Source organism: Harpegnathos saltator, unplaced genomic scaffold (assembly GCF_003227715.2).
Source record: "Harpegnathos saltator strain DR-91 unplaced genomic scaffold, Hsal_v8.6 scaffold519, whole genome shotgun sequence".
In the NCBI taxonomy this organism is placed as follows: Eukaryota; Metazoa; Arthropoda; class Insecta; order Hymenoptera; family Formicidae; genus Harpegnathos; species Harpegnathos saltator.
Window position 1 is genome coordinate 154,545 of NW_020230337.1, and position 20,500 is coordinate 175,044.

General features: G+C 38.4%; 4 protein-coding genes across 8 annotated transcripts; 2 read left to right on the forward strand and 2 right to left on the reverse strand.

The window, feature by feature from the left end:
• Nucleotides 1-58: 58 nt before the first annotated feature.
• Epg5 (ectopic P-granules autophagy protein 5) lies at nucleotides 59-12,799 on the forward strand. Of its 3 annotated transcripts, XM_011144988.3 has the most exons (31): nucleotides 60-413; nucleotides 603-848; nucleotides 1,121-1,861; nucleotides 2,048-2,464; nucleotides 2,599-3,003; nucleotides 3,117-3,339; nucleotides 3,411-3,583; nucleotides 3,668-3,808; nucleotides 3,957-4,117; nucleotides 4,236-4,365; nucleotides 4,517-5,061; nucleotides 5,231-5,408; nucleotides 5,518-5,541; nucleotides 5,641-5,868; nucleotides 5,949-6,112; nucleotides 6,218-6,403; nucleotides 6,471-6,594; nucleotides 6,752-7,273; nucleotides 7,350-7,492; nucleotides 7,675-7,852; nucleotides 7,951-8,148; nucleotides 8,218-8,349; nucleotides 8,420-8,656; nucleotides 8,812-8,995; nucleotides 9,155-9,714; nucleotides 9,857-10,026; nucleotides 10,100-10,308; nucleotides 10,438-10,683; nucleotides 10,786-11,002; nucleotides 11,161-11,370; nucleotides 11,461-12,799. In XM_011144988.3, the coding sequence occupies exons 1-31, from the start codon at nucleotides 390-392 to the stop codon at nucleotides 11,810-11,812; spliced, it is 7,668 nt and encodes a 2,555-aa protein (XP_011143290.1). In that variant the 5' UTR covers nucleotides 60-389; the 3' UTR covers nucleotides 11,813-12,799. The 3 variants fall into 3 exon arrangements, with proteins under 3 accessions (XP_011143291.1, XP_011143290.1, XP_019698057.1); XM_011144989.3 differs by lacking the exon at nucleotides 5,518-5,541 and having other exon boundaries at nucleotides 59-413; nucleotides 11,461-11,812; XM_019842498.2 differs by lacking the exons at nucleotides 60-413; nucleotides 603-848 and having other exon boundaries at nucleotides 1,758-1,934; nucleotides 11,461-11,812.
• Nucleotides 12,610-13,881, reverse strand: Lipt2 (Lipoyl(octanoyl) transferase 2). Its single transcript, XM_011144987.3, has one exon. It carries the CDS (start codon nucleotides 13,847-13,849, stop codon nucleotides 13,151-13,153), a length of 699 nt encoding a protein of 232 aa, XP_011143289.1. The 5' UTR covers nucleotides 13,850-13,881; the 3' UTR covers nucleotides 12,610-13,150.
• On the reverse strand, nucleotides 13,813-16,524 carry WRNexo (WRN RecQ like helicase). 2 transcript variants are annotated; one of them, XM_025302953.1, is made up of 8 exons: nucleotides 16,371-16,524; nucleotides 16,190-16,277; nucleotides 15,820-15,870; nucleotides 15,291-15,418; nucleotides 14,761-14,985; nucleotides 14,345-14,489; nucleotides 14,183-14,284; nucleotides 13,813-13,998 (listed from the first exon to the last, which is right to left on the reverse strand). In XM_025302953.1, exons 2-8 carry the CDS (start codon nucleotides 16,220-16,222, stop codon nucleotides 13,906-13,908), a joined length of 777 nt encoding a protein of 258 aa, XP_025158738.1. In that variant the 5' UTR covers nucleotides 16,223-16,277; nucleotides 16,371-16,524; the 3' UTR covers nucleotides 13,813-13,905. The 2 variants fall into 2 exon arrangements, with proteins under 2 accessions (XP_025158738.1, XP_025158739.1); XM_025302954.1 differs by having other exon boundaries at nucleotides 16,190-16,259; nucleotides 16,371-16,493.
• A 489-nt stretch (nucleotides 16,525-17,013) lies between these two features.
• MFS16 (major facilitator superfamily transporter 16) lies at nucleotides 17,014-20,267 on the forward strand. 2 transcript variants are annotated; one of them, XM_025302950.1, is made up of 9 exons: nucleotides 17,014-17,610; nucleotides 17,690-17,768; nucleotides 17,991-18,126; nucleotides 18,206-18,574; nucleotides 18,910-18,954; nucleotides 19,198-19,411; nucleotides 19,477-19,625; nucleotides 19,792-20,094; nucleotides 20,183-20,267. In XM_025302950.1, the coding sequence occupies exons 1-9, from the start codon at nucleotides 17,340-17,342 to the stop codon at nucleotides 20,243-20,245; spliced, it is 1,629 nt and encodes a 542-aa protein (XP_025158735.1). In that variant the 5' UTR covers nucleotides 17,014-17,339; the 3' UTR covers nucleotides 20,246-20,267. The 2 variants fall into 2 exon arrangements, with proteins under 2 accessions (XP_025158735.1, XP_025158736.1); XM_025302951.1 differs by lacking the exon at nucleotides 18,910-18,954.
• The last annotated feature ends 233 nt before the right edge of the window (nucleotides 20,268-20,500 follow it).

Consider the following 20,500-nt stretch of genomic DNA (forward strand, 5'->3'; position numbering starts at 1 on the left):
ATACCGATTTGATTTCGACTCTTTTAAGTCGTAATTTCATAGTGATATTTTGATTGATCAGTGACATTGTTTAGACCAGCTGATCGAAAACAGTTCCCCATAAAGGAGTTAATTTTGCAGAATTATCTACAGTTGACCGAAGCGGAGACGATGCTCGAGGCAACGATAAATGCACTTGACGTCTTTACGAACAAACAAAATACTAATATTACAGTCTTTGTTGTACTCAATCGTCCTTGTCGACTATCAACCTTTTGTGAACAAGTTATCTAAAATTACCTAGAGTTTCAACAAGGACTTTTCCGATACTCTCAGAAGACATTTAGTTTAATCTACGTTGATCCAGTGCTAACCAGTAAACTCGGCTGCTTTATCATTATTATTTCATCATGGAAAAACAGAAGCAACGACAGGTACAAACATAAAATTTGATTTTCTTTAATTTTTTTCGCAGATATTCGATAATTAATGACACTTTATTTTACGTATAATGTATATATATATTTTTTTTTCTTTTAAATTTTAATTTAGTTATAATTGATTTTAAAGTGACTATAATTTAATTTAATGTAGTTTTAAAGAACTAATTTGTACTCTCTTAGAAAAAAAAACGGGAAAAACAACGTCAATCTATCCTGGAACATCAGATACCAGATGCCCCCACATTGGAAGAATTTGAATGCTTGCTCGGGGAATCACCTACAAATTATCCCAAAGGTGAAGGAGTGGAGAATATGGAAAGTGAATTGCATTCAGCAGCCATTGATACTGATGTTTACGAGAAGGAGATTGCTGAAAGAGCAGCTCATGAAAATGAATGCAGTTTACGGGTGGAGACAACTAATGAGGTATTTAAATTTAACAATGAAGCATTTGATATTGTCCAAATTTCCTTACTTATATATTAGAAGTAAGCATACACAAAGACATATATATTTATGATTAAATCTTAGATATTTGCATTTCAGTTCACTCTATTTAAAAATTTCAAATTTTAGAATTAAATGTTTTCTTACAAATTATAGATGCAAAAAAATAGTGGTATATATGCATGTATAAAAATATTAGAATATTATTTCTAATATAGACAGGAATATAATAATTTACATATATATTCTAGATACTGTCATTGGATGAAAATACATATGACGAAGTTGACACTATCCCACCTTTCTCAGCAGTTGATAATATCTTGAATGATCAAATAGATCAAGTTCGAGCAAGTGTCACCACAATTCAATTAGTTGATATTCCATCAACTACTACTAACAAAGAACCTGATCAAACAGTGCAAGTTTCTGAAGATCTAAACATGATAAGTCCATGTCAAAAACAAACACAAATTGTAGAGAGCAAAAATGATACACAAAATGCATTCAAGGAAGTCAGACCATTCACGGAACAGCAACTGGCATCTTTATACAATAATCAAGAATTGGCATTGGTGGATACTTTTGTAAATGAGTTCACAGAGACACAATTGAGGTGTGGGCCTCTGAGGCAGCAGCACAGGTTACATGAATTATTGATGGGTTATCTAAGAGTGAGGAATCATCTGATCGCGAATTCGTATGATCTGGATCGTTTGAAGAAGAATTGTCGGGAGACTCAAAAACAACTCTGGTGTCTGGAAAAGACATCGATAACGGAGAGCGGCGAATGCCAGGACGGCAACCCAGTCAGCGCCAGCCACGAGTACGCGATCGCCCATTTCAACCAGCAGACTTTGATAGCATTATCCAGAACCTTGACAGCCATTAAGGATGCTCTACACAATAGTCAGGCATTATATTGCTACGAGGCGGAGTCCTTGCGGCTGCAGATCGAACATTACGTGCAACGAGTTGCCCGGAGTTTCAGCGTAAGTCACTTCTCGTCAAGTAAAGTTAGTTATGCGACAAACACCTAGAGAGACTGATCTATTTGAGATTGTGGTAAGTTAAAATCAAATAAAATTATACCTTTACATTGATATAAAAATATTAATTCATATCGCCTCGCGATTCTTTACAGTGTAAAAATATTCAAATTTCTTCCTTATTTTTAGGAATTCGCCAGCCTTTCGCAAACAGCTCCCGCAAATCTTTTGCCGGAACAACCACCGTCTCAGACAGCTCCGCAACTAGTGGAGCTCAGAATGTGCGTGACAATTTTGTTCAACTTCCAACGACGAGTCCTCAAGGATGGAAAGTTTGTCACAGATACGAGAGAGTGGCTGTCGAAATTGGTGGCGATCCTCCTGCGAGTCGCCACATGGCAGGATCACTTGTTCCTATTGAATCACATTTTGCGGTGTCCTGGCGGAGTGATGAATTGGGCCAAATCGTTCGTGCAAGCACCAGTGCATCTGAAAGTGACAGGATTGTGCTCCTCGCCGTTCAATGATCCATACCTCGATCACATGATTGCCACTCTCGCGATGATCCTGCTACCGATCAAAGAACGGGATAAATTTCTGGAGCAGGTAAATCTAAGGACAAACGTAAATTCATCCTGGTATCCTTTTCATTCAAATTATTGGATCAAGAATACCTTAAAAAATCCCAATAATAAATGCTGTACAAACTACAAACGTCCAACTGTGAATTCATTTTACAGGTACAGGTATCTCTGCAGGACACCTCGAGTAGTCCAGGCGATACGGTATGGGTGATGCTAGATGAAGAAGGCGAAGAAGACGAGGATATCGCCAACCTCGGCGCTAATCTGTTTGAGAGCGATTTGATTTCTCTCCTTCATCAGATCCCGCTAGATAAGCTCTTCGAGCAAGTGCTCTTTATTCATTGTCAGAATAACAGATATTATCAAGAGGAGAATGCTATCACAGACCATCACATGTTACGTCTTTTCGCATTCTACACGACACTCGTCAGACTTCTTAAGCAGGGTCTCAAGACTTACGATTCGCCAAGGTACAGGCAGCTGGCGAAGCGACTCAGTGCATTGATTAGAGACGTCGTTCAGTATGCCAGCGATCAGTGGGAAATGTTCGACAGGAGCAAGGTGTGTGAAATATGGCACGTGCTTGTTACGTTGGAACCACACAGTCTTATGTTTTAACTTTTCCCTAGCGAAAATTTACAATTTTAAAGCGGCATCAGTCTTATTTTGTACAGGTAATTGATGAGTCAATGCTGCTGAAACTGCAGACAGAGTACGACTGTTTCTTCGTTAGAGCGATTCTCTGTATCTTTTCGTCGCGACGTTTAGGTGCTTGGCAGTACCTTGCCGCAATACCATATCACATTATATCATCCGTGACTCTATGGCGTATTTTCTATATTCTACACACCGATGCTGCACATGGTGATGCGGCAGTGTCGAATATGTCTGCTGCAGGTAAATGAAATGCGATAAAATTAAAATTAAGGTACTAAGTCTAAAATAACTGTAACAATATCACATTGCAGATTGGGAAGTTGAGCTAAATTGCCCTCAGCTTCACAAGCAGTTTGAAGAGAAACTGTGTAACATGCCTGGCGACGAGTCTTACTTTCTGTTAACTACTTTCGCTAACATGGCCATAGCAAGAGGCTGTCAAGATTACGACTTCATAAGAACGACCACAATTGATCTATTCCAAGTGTGTAAATACGATTCAAAAATTCAGATTAAATCCTTAAAATCTTTTTCTGTGATACTCCCAATCTAATGCATTAAATTGCAGATTGGATTTCTCAGTGAGAAAACTCAAGAGTCCTGCTCGAAGGACGCGAGATCACTTTTATCGAACTTGACAAGCAAATATCCTATTCTCCTATCTGACATATTGCATAAGTTAAAGGATAATTTCGTATCAGTTGGAAAGGTAATTGGAATTTTTTATATTAAATTATTTTGTATGTTTTGTATTACTAGCAAATATCAATTACGTAATTCAAACGTGTGTTTCGACACACAGCTTGTTATTAAAATAAATAATTCTTAAGCAATAATAAATATTTTAATGCTTTTAGCTAAGCTTATATTTGTTCACTGAACTGAAGATAGGAATGTGGGTGCCACAACAGCAGGACATGGAAATTTTATCTACATGGTTACATCAACATCCCTTAACTTCATCCGAGAGCCATTTGGCTCGATTGATTCTCACACATTTAAATTGGGGCTTTGATGCGTAAGTTTCTATAATTTTTTTTTTAAATGTTAACCTACTAACACAGAAAACTTACCGTTGTCGTGTGCGCACAAGATATTTAACAATTCTTAATATATTAACAAATAATATTCAACAGAAACGACAATTTGTTCCTTCCGATTCATCTACATCGACAAGTGGCGTTACTAATTGTCGAACTTATGACGAAATACGTACCAGATAATCCAACGCAGACTGCTTCTCTATTAGCCGAAGGTGTAAAGCAGGTGAGTCGCTAGCAAAAGATGAAAATGAAATTCATCAAAACGCTATCATCATTTAAATGAGTATTACGTTCACTTTGATACTTACATACTAGTTTCTTTACAAATCACTGATTATTGATCTCAACTGAGCAATCTTCTCCTCGACTTTCAGGTGTCATCGATAGTGAGACCACAGAACAGCGAGCAGGCGTTTAGTCTATGGGCCTGGGAGATGGTGAATAGACTGAGGCTGCATCAGTTGGACCAATCGGAAACCGTATGCCGGCACACCATATCAAACCCGACCGAGGGTCTTGCTAATGTGCCCAATATGGAATCTGATATTTTCCTGGATGTCTTGATGAGAGGAGTGCGTGAGAGACAACCAATAGCTTGCTACGTCTCTGTGCTAATGACCCTGTGGGGCCATTCAGTACCGTTGATCTGCGTTGAGGGCTTTGGCCACCTACAGACGCTACAATGTTACTACAAGTACGAACAGGTGCTGGTGTGCCTGTACCGCGTAGTGCCCTTATTTCTCGAATGTCCAGACTCGTTGCTGAAGAACGATAAGTTTGTCAGTCTCATAGTGCCACTCGTTGCTGCTGATCGCACATACATGAAGATAGCGAAAAACCTGATTGCCCCGGAGTTTCCTGGACCGATCCTTAAGCAGTTTGCCCATATGATCGAGTCGCATCTGCATTATTACAAACGGTACTAAAAACAGTACAAATTAAACAAAATTTAAGAATTAATATAAACTTAAAATTGAGCGTGTGATAATATAGCGAAACTAATTGAATAAGAGAAAATCAATTACTATAGTTATGAAGACATATGTATAAAGGTATTAATTATACATCTATTTGCATTTTGCTTACAGATATTGTTTGTACACTCCAGAACGTTTCGTACACTTATGGCTGAACGTGTTGATTCTGGTCCAAGACTGGAACAAAGACCATAGTGTGATGTATTTGATGGATACCGTGATTCGTGCGGCGTTCTTTCATCTAGACACTAGAGCGACGATGAGAAATATGTTTCAGAATCTCTTTTGCGTAAGTATCTCGAATGAACTAAGTGTCGGAAGCGATGGAAGTTGGATAGCAATTATGATAAAATATTTTTGCAATAATTTGCAATAATAACTGTGCCATTTTTTACTAGCCTGCCATAGAGGGCAGTAGCGAGGTAAGATGCGTAAAAATTTATCAATTTAATGCACTTTGGGCTTTTAATTGCTACTAACACCTATACGTTTTGTATAACATTTAAATATGGAATCCGTAGAGCATAACATCGAATCGGACTCCAGGATCATTCGGATCCTTTTTAAGTTGGGCCACAGGATCTTCTAATTCGGCGAGCCTCCTCGGCGGAACTGTTCAGGCCGTATGGCTCGCATATCAGGTCTTGTTATCAGAAGAATACGACAGAGAAATGAAAACCGGGTTGTGGCGCGAGATCCTACGAGAGCTGTCTATGCAATCTAAGATATCTTTAGACACTGCACTTAAGGTTTGAAAATTAAAACTAAGAAGATTATAGCAAAGTGCTCTGATATATAAATATTACAATTATAACGGGAATTGTTTTAGAGAGCCTGTGCGACAGTGAAAGTGACACCATTTGGGGTAAGTCATTTAGCTATCTATCGTTGGTCGCAGCAAGCCCTCGACACACCTTTGGATCATCCACTTTTGCCACTTTTATGGCAAAATTTCTTCAGCTTATTCCTCGCACGGGTTCCTATAATCACCGGGTGTGTATCATTTCATTCTTCAAGGAAAAAGCGAGACAAAAATAATTCCATGCAATAAATATATATAAGTCCATATCGTATTCATTTCTTTGCTTTAAAATACAGATCTACAGGCCAAGGCGGAGTCGGGGAAAATTTCTTCGAGGGTATGATGCACCTGAGCTATTTGAAGAAGTTAAAGAAACGTCTGCACGAGACAACGGAGCACTTCCAATCAAAAGGAGAGAAGGATACAGACAGCGGAAAACCGATGACAGATGAACGGCGTGTATTTTACCTCAGCGTCGCAAAGTGAGTGAAGAATAAACTTGAATATAACAAGGTTTTTTTTTACCTTAAATCTATATATTCCATGTAGGTTTTATAAAACGTTAAGCCTTTGGCTAGAAGAACCTCGTCTTCAGGAGCCCGCCTGTTATTTCCCAGCTCTGCCACCGCAATATATGCCGCAGAGACTGATTTCGCTAGTGCAAGGAGACCGAGTAAGTCGATCGTATCACAAATGTGATTAGTTACAGAACTGTAATAGCATTAATAATCACGATTATAGTGATAGAGTATTGTGTTATTATAGTGCATCGCAGGAAATGTTAATATCATTGTTATACTTTTCTTTCTCGCTCTTCGTCAACATCCAAGACCCCCTGGCTTGAGTACGTCGATCATTTAGCAGTAGAACAGAGTCAGCTGAAGGCTGTTCTCGAGTGGGAACGCGCAACGTCCCGTGACCCTGATAATCAGTATCTGCGATACTCCCAGTCTCCTGCAAATTCCACGGAAGCAGTCGATCCTCTTCGCCGAATCTTCCGCAGATTAGGTTCCTACGAATCACCAGTGTCACCGCCACCTCTTAGCCGGAATCAGCTGGTGTTGGGCTGCGTAGCTCGAGAAAGTCTCTATAATGTCACCGCAGTTATCGACCTTGTCAAGCCGCACCTTAGGACTATCCTGGACTATGCGCAGACATACAACTTGATGGTCTCCGAGCACACTGCAGTAGACTGCAGCTTTCTAGAGCTGGTGCCAACTCTCTATCGAATCTTTGAAAATCAGGTGACTTTACATGCTCTCTGTGACCCTGCGCCGCCAGGTCAGAGGCGTTCCAGGTCAGGCACACCACCCACGGTGCACTGTGCGGGTCCTGCGGTCATCAGAATCAAGGTATAATTGACAAACGTTCGAGAATACAACAGGAAACAAAATTATTTTTCTCTAAAAAAAATGTTTGATTGTATAGGTCGCAGAGGCTCATGTCAGCGAAGGTGTGGATCATATGATAACGCAGAATCGAGCTGAGTACGAAAATTTATTGGTAAAAGCTAGTCAACCGCCGCCCAGTAAAGTTACTCTGGGTTGTGTCTTCATCGACCACTTAATCGCGTAAGCAATCTAATCTACTTTACGGTTATTTTATCCAACGATTTACACTTTTTAAGAATGCTATCAGATTCGACTGAAATGTTAGAGAATTGTTTAAAGAAATTACCTGAATTTCAAATCTAACATCAAAGTAAATCGTACACTCTTCTCTTTTAGACTTTATCTATTTTTTCATTCTCCAGAATGCTGGAACATGAATTAACTGTCAGTCGAACCAACGAGAACGGCGCGGTGTTGCAGAAGGTTCAAGAAAGCGGAGTCGAGCTGTTCTATTATCTAGTGGACTCCTATATGGAAGAGGCAGCGCTATGCCCACCTACAAAACAGCTTATCACTACTTGCTTGGAGAAGTTGGGCCGGGTGCATATGACTACTACAACTAAAATTCTCTAATTAATATCTGAAATATTTTATAAATTAATTTGTCAATCTTACTTTTCTATAAATTCTGCTTTCAGTTATTCATAAGCGGAGAGGAGAGTCGAGGTCCGCAATTGCTAAGTACTATTATTCAAAGGCCCAATCTCGGTGGTTTGTTAGGCCCGCACTTCACGCCTGTTGCCGGAGGAGCCTCCACATTTTTGCAAATGTATCAGACTGTCGTAGATCTGGCTAGTGGCGCAAACGTCGATTTGTGCTTCGTACTGCTCTCGAAAGTAAGAGTCAAATTGTACTGTCGTCTTTGATTCGCTATGATTCTCAATATATCATTATTTCCACTACAGTTCGATGTCGGCAGTTGGTTGAACTATCGCCGTCCACGATTGAGCGAGAGATCTACCTTTATAGATTTAGTTTCTAAGGCATTATGCAACATCGGTTTGAATCCTGAGGAGGAGAAACTGATACTACATGAAGTAAGCGTTATTTTATTTGCTTCAATTAAAAACAAGGAGAATTTCTTATGGACCATAATCATTGACGCAGCTTTTCCGAAACCATCTGCGTCTTATCCTCCTGCACGAGTTCCCCGAGCACTATGGCGAAGTGTTGAGCGCAGTGTTGAGAGGATCCGAAAGCCAGAATTTGTCGCTGGACGTGTGGCGTGATTTGCTGGGAGCTCTCAGCAGCAAACCAAAGAGCAGCGCACCGATACATCCGTCGAAGATCAGGGACGAAATCAGGCATTATGCCACGGAACAGAGACTGTTGTCTCGCCAAGAGGTTTGTTCTGTGAAATTCCACAAACGACCTCCTTGAACTGAAAGAAGCACGATTTGGTTTCTTTGTTTCATTTTACTCACTTTAATAGTTTTTTATGGTCACATTTTATGGTCTTATCTCAACAGTAGGCTGTACGATGTTCAATTTGATTTTAGATGCATGACACCGCTGTGCTTCTGAGCCGACATTTTATGAAGGAAAGACTACAGTACGGATTGTACGGGCTCTACCCGAAATATAGAGTTTACAATGAGCCGTTAACCATATTTCTGGGTATGGTCGGTCACGCTCTAGTCGTATTGACTCTTCAGGCTGATCGAGGGTCGCTCGCTGATCAATGTGAGTGGATACTTTTAGAATTATAAATTTTTTGAACTCTGGATCTCAAAAATGTTATTCTCTCGCAACATGGTCATCAGGAATTCTGTTGCAATTATTATACTTGAATAACTACTTAAACGTAGAGTCAGTAAAATTATCTGTTCTTTTTTGTCCTAGTATGCGAGAAGATTTGGCCAGTGTTGAGTGAAATGTACGCACCGTGGATCACCCCGTATTGGACGAGAAATCTGCGTGAGCCAACGGCCGCGTGGATTCAGCAACTGACAGATGACCGATCGGTGTTACTGCCATGGATCATCACTGACGGCCCTTATGCGAATCGAACGATGGCAATGTTCGCCGAGTGTGTGCGTTTCATTGTCGACACTATGCCGGCGTCCAGTAAGATCCTCAGCTTCGTATGGCAATTCTACGTGTCAAACTATGCGCATGCTTCCGTCAAGGAACATGTGTTGAATGTGGTGCATGGTAACTTCCTCTCCTTGCCGTGGGACCGTTTTTATCCCACCGCCAACGACGTTGAATTGATGATCAAAGTTGTCGACCAATATCTGCCGGATTGCCACCTGTTCCTCGGCAGCGTTTTTGCTTGTATCAACTGGTCCACTTGGATCAGCGAGTTAATGGCCACACAGTCACTGCCAGTCGCTTCTAGGATGCACATTTGTCTGTTGAACCTGCTGGTGAAGCTGTCTAATGAGCCCAATGTTAGGCAGGTAAGATAAAAGATGACGATTCTAAAATCTGACAACTCGAAGTATGAATTTAACATAGCACTGAGGTATACGGTCACGAAGAGAAGATAAAACTTTAGGAATAAAAGTCCAAAGGTTCACAAAAGTCCAACTAATATTTTAGAACGAGAAAGCGGTGCAGTTGGTCGCGGAATCCGAATGTTTCTCCTGGCACTTGATCGACGCCGCGGCGTACGATCAGATAATTAATTGGCACGTGATGAGTTGCGATCCCAGGGTGGTTCTATGCCTGGACGGGGATCATACTCATCCCATCGATATGGCTATTAACAGGTGAATTTGGTTTATATTGCATTAGTAGTGTACGTAAGAAGAGCATTAATTATTAAAGTACTTGAATATGTAGCTTATTAAAGATAGCGGCAGGCTATGATCCCACGGTAAAGCACTTTCACCCCACTACCTTAAAGAAGAGACAGATGTATGTGCGTTCCTCAGTAAAGCTGTTGATCAACTGCACCACAAGACATAAGTCTCTTCTTTCGACTAACAGCAAAGCGTTCAACATTGCGTTGTCGCGGATGCTCGACGACATGGAGATCGTCATCACTGGCAGTAAGTATTTGGATGAAAAATACCGATCCTTGAGAATCTAAGAGTGATGAATGAGTGAGGATGCAAAAACTTGCAAGAAACGACGAAGAGGTTCAAAATCTAAGCACTTTTCTCTCTTCTTTCTGTCAGCTGTCTCTGAGTCGCAACAAGTTGCCGAAGCCGGTCTGCTAATCACTGAGTTTTTGCACTCGATGAATCAGAGCGCAGCGTTGAGCGAGCATTTCCGTAGCAGTTGGACAGCTTGGCTGCTGGAGCGAACAGCTAGTAGTCCAGTGTTGATGGGAGTGCTGAGAGTGATTGGGATTGCTGTTGCTTCCTCTTCTACTCTAGGCCATCTCATGGAGGCTGCCTTGGAGGGTTATTTCAAGTATAACAGTGAGCAAATCCTCGAATAGTTCAAGGGTGATATTGTCAAAAGCAAAAATAAATAAACTTCTTTGATAACTACAGGTCGTTCTGATTGATTTTTTATTTTAGTAACGGACGATGTTCGACCCACATGGGCTGCAGTGCTGATGGTACTGCAGTCAGTAGTACCTCGTCAGCCGCCTCTGGAGTCTGTTCTAGTATCAGAAGGTAGATTGCTAGCTTTCTATTCTATACTTCTCAAAAGACTTCCGTCTTGTAAGAATATCCGAGAGGAAGGCCTGCTTCTGATCAGCTTGGTGGATTGGATTAGTACTATTAAAACTACGTAAGTGATTTTGAACGATAAATAGGACTCATTATTTTCTATACAACGAAATTACCTTTCCTATTGAATAAGTACATAACATTTTTTTTTCTTTTTTTTAATTTTTTAATTTTTATCATAAAAATTTGGAAACATCATGAACCATCTTATTCATCCAGCAACATCGCAGAAGAGAAACTGCCTCTATTATGGGCGAAGGCATGCGAACTGGCCTACAGACAGTGTCAGTACAGTGAGAACACGGTGATAGCTGCCAGAGCTCTAAAAGAGCTTGCACGAGCATTGCTGACAGTAGCGAATGATGTGGGACAAGGATGGGGCATTCTAGGCGCTATTGGACTGAGGAAAGGTTCTCAGCTCACCGTACGGTAAGCCATGATTATTGTCAAAAGAACTTCATCTCGTATTCTCTCTTTGTAACTGATATAGTCTCGCTTATTCGTTCGATTTTCTCGCAGGTGCAAGTTCCTAAGTCGCGCCACGGCTGTCTACTGCTTGGCGCAGTTACCAGAATCCAAATCTGACCAACAATTAGTGAGATACACTCCGCATTCGCCTGGTGTAGCACCAACGAGGTCGACTGATCTAGACGCAATGGAGATTCGACCCAGTGTGGATGCTGTGAAGGCGATGCAAGGTCTGGAAGGACTGCTGCTGAACAAACAGTACGCAGAGTTGCGTGGTGATGTAGAAAGGGCTATCCGACTCGTCAGAGACTCGGCTAATTCCTTGCACAACGCTGTCGAGGTCGTCGGCATCCTCACCACAGAGCTCTACAATCAAAGATATCTGCACGTGCTGACAGAGTGATAATAGTTTTATGTAGATTTAATGACGGATTCTTGACGAGAGTACCTCAAATCACTTTAAAATTGCAACGCGAGAGTTTTACGTGACGCTCCAAGTGTTACTGAGAATTCTTTCAGGTCTTGACAATTTTAATCCTGGCAGATTTAAAAGTTTGAAAATAATTGAAGAGATTTCTCGAGATTTTTCAAAATGTTAAAATATTCCTGACCCAGATTTCGATGAAACCCTTGAAATGACACAAACTTCTAGGGTATTTAAATTACTATTGACTGAGAATATATAGGATAATGTCCGTCACACTATGTAGATCTCACCAAATGATGCTCGTTTAAATTGAATGCTTAACATCTATATCAGAATTAGAAACGATTGCGATTGTGTTATAATTATATTATAATCTATCCAGCAATGTTAATACATATGATAATGACTCGCGCTTGTTCGCTTGTATCAATATTCAATCAACAGTTCTCATTTTTGTAAAATCGTAACGCAATTTTGAGGATATAACGCAAATATGTGTTTAGTTTACCCTTTTTATTATTTAAATTTCAGATCTGGATTTGATCTAGTCGCGCAATGCCTTTTGTAGGCTCTAATATTTCTTTTTATTTTATCTTTTCTTTTTATTGCAGTATATAAAATATTTTTATATGCCACACTTATACAATTTCTTACGCATTCAATTTAAACATACGGTTGTGTATATAGAATATCATGAATCATAAAATTAGTAATATAGCTATTTATGTAATATAAAAATTTCTTATGCACTTGCGCACGCTACAAACATACAATTCGTATAATCTGTAATTTATTATTGGTGTACAGAAATTGTATTCAATTAATCCAATTTTACAAATCGCATTGTAATTCTGGTAATGTGATTAACAGATCTTTATGGTTAATATCTTGCAATCGCATGTAATGTAATAATTGTTAAAAGTATAAATTAACAAATAAATCTAATTGAATTTGTTGACTGAATTCATCTTTAAAGAGTTGTGGAATTAATATAATTATTAATACAAGAATATTATCTTCTTATCAAGAAGTATTATATTATACAAGTCTTATTAGGTCAATGACAAATTTATTCTTTGATCATTTAAATTCGATTTTGCTACAGACTTGGCATTAATTTAAAGACACCTACAAAATATTATTAAAACTTTAAGGACGCGCAAACTTCTTCAGAGTTTTTCAGAGTTCAAATAACAAATTCAACGTCGTCACATCGCAGTAAACAATTAAAAGACAAGATTTCTTTAAAACCCATAAACCTATCTATTTCAGAAAAATCGTTATTACTGATTACACCATTAGCTATTTGCCTAATTATCGTATCGCATCTTGCAAGATTCGCGAGGCCTCATCAGACGGAAACTCTATCAGCTTGCACTCAAACTGGTCACGAAAGATATTGATGAAGATTGGCAGCACATCGTTAACATTGATATCTACGTTCAACTCCTTGGAGATGCTGGTGACGCCCTTACCCCTGATGCCGCAAGGCACGATATGATCAAACCACGTAAGATCAGTGTTACAGTTGAGTGCTAGGCCGTGGGTGGTGATATAACGGCTGCCGTGAATGCCTATGGCGCAGATCTTACGATTCTCCACCCAGACTCCAGTGTGCGGCGATGTTTCAGCTTTGATGCCGAACTCTGCGCATAAATGGATTATCATGCGCTCCAACTGTTCCACGTACCACTTGACACTGGTGCGAAATTGTTTCAGATCGAGTATCGGATAGGCTACTAGCTGACCAGGCCCATGGAAGGTGATCAATCCGCCGCGATTTGTTCTCCAAAACTCCGCACCGAGATTTTTCAGTTTCGTCTCTTCTTCGACTGTGTATACTTTGTCACGAATTCCTACCGTGTACACCGGTTTGTGTTCCAAGATCACTAAGGTATTTGCCGGCTCGCTCAAATGCTGATGGTGATGATTCGACAAGGTCTTTTGAAGTCGCTCACCGGCACCGTATGACAGACGACCGGCTAGCAGAAGTTTCACCATTTTCAGATGCATGTTAAAGATTCTGTGTTAATGTAAATGCTTGTTGAAGAACTTCTTTGGGATCTTTATTAAGACAAAGGCTTCGTTGAATTCCCGTTTTGATTTTGTTTCTCTAAAACAGCGGCCTTCGCCTGGATTGTTGTGTAAAGTAAAAGAGATACCTATAAACGAAGAGATTATTATTCTGTCGAAAATATTACAACTTGGGCAATTATATTCTTTTATAAAATTTTTCAATTTTCGAAGAATCATAATTTTTTGATGACTTTAATTCGGGTACTATTATTTCACATCATAAGATTAACGTTTTGTTATTACATTTAAGTTTTAGTGAATCGCACTTACGTATGCATCCGATGCTGCATAAATTTTCTGGGCGTCGCTAAGCGGTTGCACATGCCACTTACTTTTTCGCACCTCAGGATTCTTGTCGATTCTTTTCTTCAACTAAATGCACGAAAACTTTTTTGTAGATACCCGATATATAAGGTAATTAAAAATTATTACCAAGTAAGCAGTCAATTTTTCCAAGCTCCAACGACAAGATCGTTTCAAAACTTGATTGGCGAACGTTCCACAGTCTATGCAACTGTTTTCCACTACTTTTTGAGCAGGAAACTCCTTAAAGTCTCGTCCAAGTTTCCAAACATCACTATAAACCATTAACCAACCATTAACTAGCAATTATGGATATATGTTACCATATAAGATATAATATAATTAACTAAATTATAATATAATTACTAAATTATAATTATTAATAGTTTCAAAATATGAAACAACTAAATAATAAATTAAAATTGAATGAAAGACCAATATTAGAGAGAATTAAATTTTCATACAAAGAACTTCACAAAATGTAGAAAATACAATGATTATATTTATTTATTTATCCTTATTGTATGTATAACATATCAACTGACTTTTTTATATTGACACCAACAAGTTTAACTTTTGGATGACACAGGAACTCTATAAAGGCAGCTGGGAGTTTTTTCAGTGAGTATATATGCAAAAGATAAGACACACTGTCCTCTAAACAGATTTGTGCTAATGCAGTCTTTCCACTACCAGTTTGAAAATTAAAAGGCCATTCTAGGTCAAAACCTACTGGTATAAACTCCTTTTCACTAAGCTTTACTTTTTGTCTGAAAAAATTTAGCAAAATATATCATAAAATAATACAGTAATAATTTGAAGTAAAAATTTGAGCAAGTTGATTGATAAAAATTAATGCATAGAAATTTGCATTTTTAACTACATGTTCGCATCTACATTCTCTTTATATTTTAATATATTTTAATATGTCTCATATGAACTGTTTTACTGTTTAACTGTTTTTAATGTTCTCCTAATTTTTTTCTAAAAATCCAGCATTCTAATTTTTCTAACTTAAAATTTCTATTTTATGATAGCAATTCTTATAAAAATTTTGTATCTCTCTTAAACTTACAGAAGATTATCACAAATCTGAGCACAATCAAAGAAATCATTAGCATACTGAACATGTCCTTTAAAAACAATTGGAGGTAAAGTTGTTATATCAGGTTCTCTCTCAGGTTTTGGTCGCTCCAAATTTTCCTATAAAATAGAAGAAAAATAGTGTGACAACTTTTTTAATCTTTGGAACTACATATTCAATATGAGTTTATGCTTGAGCTTTGAAATCGGATAAATGTCATCTGGTAGTACTTAATTTTTACATAACATCGTATCCCAGATAGCACACAGACGTCCACTGGACGTCCGTTATATGTCCATTTTTTTTACAAAAGACGTCCATAGGACGTACGTTTGTCACAACTTCGGACGTCCATCAGACGTCCTACAGGTCCGATGTCCAAATAAGGACATCCTTGTTACGTCCAATTTATGTTCACGGACGTAAATCGGACATAAATTGGACGTGAAACGTACATCCATTGGATGTCCGGTGCTATCTGGGATATCTCTTCTTTAAAAAATAATTATCATCTACATACTTTTAGATGTTGTGGTAGATTTCTTGGTGATCGACGTAAAGTTCTAGATACCTACAAACCACACAAAATGCAAATTGCACACTCGTCTAAGAATTATCTAGAAGAAGCAATAGATCAGACAATAGAAATTGAAAAAAGTATTATAAGAAATAATAAATATAATACAATTACAAAAGTTATGTTATGCATCTTAAAGATGAATGTATCTTTATCGTAAATTGGCGAAATTTTATGAAATATGATATGAAATTATGCAGAAAAAATAACAGTAGAAAAGAAGATTAATACTATATTTACAAAGATAGATAAAGTTCATAAAAGAGAGAAAGTAAAGAGATAAAAGCATGAAAAGACCGTACATAAAACTAACCTCTTCGCCGAGCCGTACAGCTTGTGTCGTCATTGTTATGATGAAGAGAAGGAGAACAGTCGCCAGAATCCTTTGTAAGATTAAATCGCTTTAAATATCATAAACTAAGTTAAGAAGAACAACCTCGTGTAATCTTTGAAGTACTGATGACGTTAAGATATTAATATATGTTACGACATACTGCGAATCTATTTATTCGTTTCCCGCCAATTTCACACTTGCTAAACAGCTGACGCAAATATGTGTCAACCAATCATGTGTATGCAGATTCATACTGATCTCGTGTGTCTGCAACTTTTGGTCTGTTCTTTGTAGCTGCACTGCTGAACTGGTGCAATAAGCTAGAGTGAGAATACCTATATTTGTCTCACTTTAACTTATTGCACCAATTCAACAGTGCAGCTACAAAGAACAGACCATTTGATTCCAGTGCAGCTTCCAATGCAGCTGAAAAGAATAAACTTTTATTTTGAAGTGGCATAACAAACATTCCGTTTCGATGTAAGGAAAGACAGTATTGCATTTACAAAATTTTCTAATGTAAGTTTTCAAAATCTCATAAATAAGTGAGAGTTTCTCGATAAGGTAATTTCTTTCGTATCTGATAATTGGGATCTTTTGTACCAACCTTTTCCAGGTTCCTGTTTCCAGGTTATGACTCACAGCTGCACTTGTCATTGAATTTATCTGGCTGTTACTTTCTCGCTCCATCGTTCAACAAGAGCGAATGGACAGTTGAGACAATGCGAAGCATCGTAAATTGGACGCCACGTTGTTTATAAATTTATTACAAATAATTCAGGAAAATAGTACAAAGAGTAATTTGCTGACATGTCTTTTAATTTCGTTAATTGACAATAGTGATTTTAATTAGTGGAAAAACTCTACTTTCGTCTCAGTTTCTCAAATTTCCATCTGTCATATCGGACGCGTAAATCATTGTAAAATAGAAACATGTTCTAATGTCATTTTTCTTACCTGTACAAGACATTTTTGTTGCCAAATTTTTGTAACCAAAGAATGCTTTATCAGTTAACGATCAGAAGTTTAACATAATTTAATGTTAAGAGTTGAAGTTGTGTAACGTGTATGATAAAGTATCAAATATTAATTTCTTTAAAACTTTATCATATATACTTCTACATCAAGTATGAGTGGACAGATGAAAGATGTGCCGTGTGGCATTCAGTGTTTAAAACATATTTGCAACAATTGTTGTACACATCATCATATTAATTCGAAGCCATGGTACCAAGCAGGGGTGTTGCTGATTACTTTCTTAGCATACACTTGTTACCATTTAACTCGGAAGCCAATATCAGTAGTAAAGAATGTTCTGAACCACAATTGCAGTGGAATATCACCACCTTCTTATATCCCAGTGAATGACAGTATTCATTGGTGTGATTGGGCCCCATTTGGTAAGTACAATCAATATCCATCTATTATCAATTTTATTCATATATTATAATATACAAATATAATTCAATGCTTCTACAGACACAGATGATGCACCAGCATTATTCGGTTTGCTAGACTCATCGTTTCTATTTGCATATGCAGCAGCTATGTTTGTCAGGTAACTTATTGCTATCATAAGAACTTATAAAATCTGATGTAATAAGATTACTAATCATGATAGTAATAATATTTAGTTTGATTCTTGATTGGCATAAGTGAAACTGTTATTCACGGATGAGTAATGAAGCTCTATGAAAACCTGCGCATCATCCAAAAATGGGTGACGAAGTTCGATGTCACAATAATGTTAACAACAATGTTATTTCGTTTACCTGTGCAGCGGGATTATTGCGGAAAGAGTCAATCTGCGATACTTCCTCTCTCTCGGTATGATCGCTTCCGGTATATCCTGTTACCTGTTTGGAATCGCCAGGCCGTACAATGTTCACAGCTTATGGTACTTTGTCTTGGTGCAGGTATACATCGACGTTATAGAGAATATATAAAGTACATAAATCCATATGTGTTTCCACGTCCTCTGTTTCTCTCGTGCAGGCAATAGGAGGAGTATTTCAAACCACAGGTTGGCCTGGCGTGGTGACAGTCATGGGAAACTGGTTCGGCAAAAGTAAACGCGGTTTCATCTTTGGTATATGGAACTCGCACACGTCCTTAGGGAATATACTGGGCAGCTTGATCGCGGCAAAGTACGTCGAGTCCGATTGGGGTCTGAGTTTTATGGTGCCTGGCGCTATAATGGGACTGGTCGGGTTCATCGTCTTCGTGTTCCTAGTACCGAATCCTACCGACGTAGGATGTAGTCTGCCTAACTCTCATGTATATAGAAAAATTGAAGCGTCCAACAGTTCAGATGATGATCTCTATGCCGATGTCGGTGATGGCCCTCATCCTGCTGGCGAAGATGTAAGTTTGTACATAGATGCTGATAATCTAGCGCTGCCCATCTATTAGATATGAGAGCACACGTTGTAACGCACATTTGTAATAATCAATTACAAGCATGTCTGCATCATTCAAAATTACAAGCATATTTTCATTTTGCAGCATTATCTCAGAAATGCTTGTTTGTAGTTTTGAGAGTTGAGTGTTCAGTTGAGTAGTTTTGTGTAATTTTCCCTCTCTTTCTTTTTTTTTCTCCTTTTTAGTTTCCTCAGATATTTATATTCAGTAAATTGTTTAATTGTTTCTAGTAAATATAATTTGCACTTCCATAATAAATAACCATCTGCTGTACCTAGCGTGTCATCTATCGCTGTGTCTACCGTGACCAAGTTGCTGCTGATGTAAGTGCATGCCACTTTCCTATTTAATTAACATGATTAGTCGCAAATTCAGTTTCTTGCATCTGCATGTAAATAATACTTTCGTTAGTCGAACGAAAGATTCGTTTGCAATATTTAAGTTACTATGAGTATATACCACACACAATCTCACCCACAGTGAATGCATCATTGTCAAATTTTATCAATATATGTCTATCGTTTGCGATCCGTAGATTGCTACATGTTTATCTGTATGTTCCAAAGGACTACAATGATAATTTGCGATCTGAAAGCAGCCCGATGCTATCAGGACATCGACGCATTTACAGCGTGCAATCCAGTACACAAGATAACGCGATTGGATTTATGGGAGCCATAAAGATACCTGGCGTCATCGAGTATTCTTTGTGTCTGTTCTTTGCGAAACTCGTTAGCTATACATTCCTCTACTGGTTACCATTGTACATTGCAGCTTCAAGTAAGTATTCGCAAAAATACCGTTGCATAAAATTTCATTATAATCACATTGCGATCTTTCCACAGCTACATACAGTACCAGCTTAAGCGCGTATTTATCGACCTTATTTGACGTTGGTGGCATAGTAGGCGCTATAATCGCAGGAATTTTTTCCGATTACAGCGGTATGAGTGCTTTGACGTGCGCTATTATGTTCGGACTTACATTTCCCGCGGTGAGTTCCTATTTTTCAAGCTGACGACACCGTTGAAATGAAACAAGAGCAGCACGAAAAATAATTCTTGTTCTGAAGTGAAAATTTAAGATTTACATTTAATGTGTACACAGAATAATCGAGACAAGGAACGATATATTAACATGCACCTTGTACAATCTTGCAGTTATTCATATACGATTACATCAGGAACGCCAGTCTAGGTGTCAACGTGGTGCTGCTACTGATTGCCGGATTACTGGTGAACGGTCCTTACGCTCTGATAACAACTGCGGTATCCGCGGAACTTGGAACCCATCCTAGTTTAGGTGACAATTCGAAGGCTTTAGCCACAGTGGCTGCCATCATCGACGGAACTGGTAGCATTGGTGCTGCTATGGGCCCACTGTTGGCGGGAATGGTGTCCCGATGGGCTGGATGGCACAGTGTATTTTATATGTTGATGGGCGCAGACCTACTAGCTCTATTGGTGAGTTCGTTTATCCATATGTTTACTTTGGGAAAAATTAAATCCTCTTAGCAGTGCCATATATATATGTTGCGTTTTGTCGTTTCAGCTTCTGTCCAGATTAGTTTATAGGGAATTAAAATTGTACGCGCAAAGACGACGAGTTCTTTGAATATAGGCTGTAAAATAGAAAACGTAAGATGGTACAGTAATAATAACGTGGAACACGCAAATAATGTAATTATTCGTCGGATCTACGTGTCGTATCGAAATCTCGTTTGCATTTTTTAACAAAATTTACAAACTTGTTGCAACGTTACCCCGAGTATGGCTGTTGAGAGAGAGATGTATATATATACACACAAACTGATATTATTTAACATATGTAAGAAATTTTTAATGTACAGAAATGAGCAGTATATTTTTT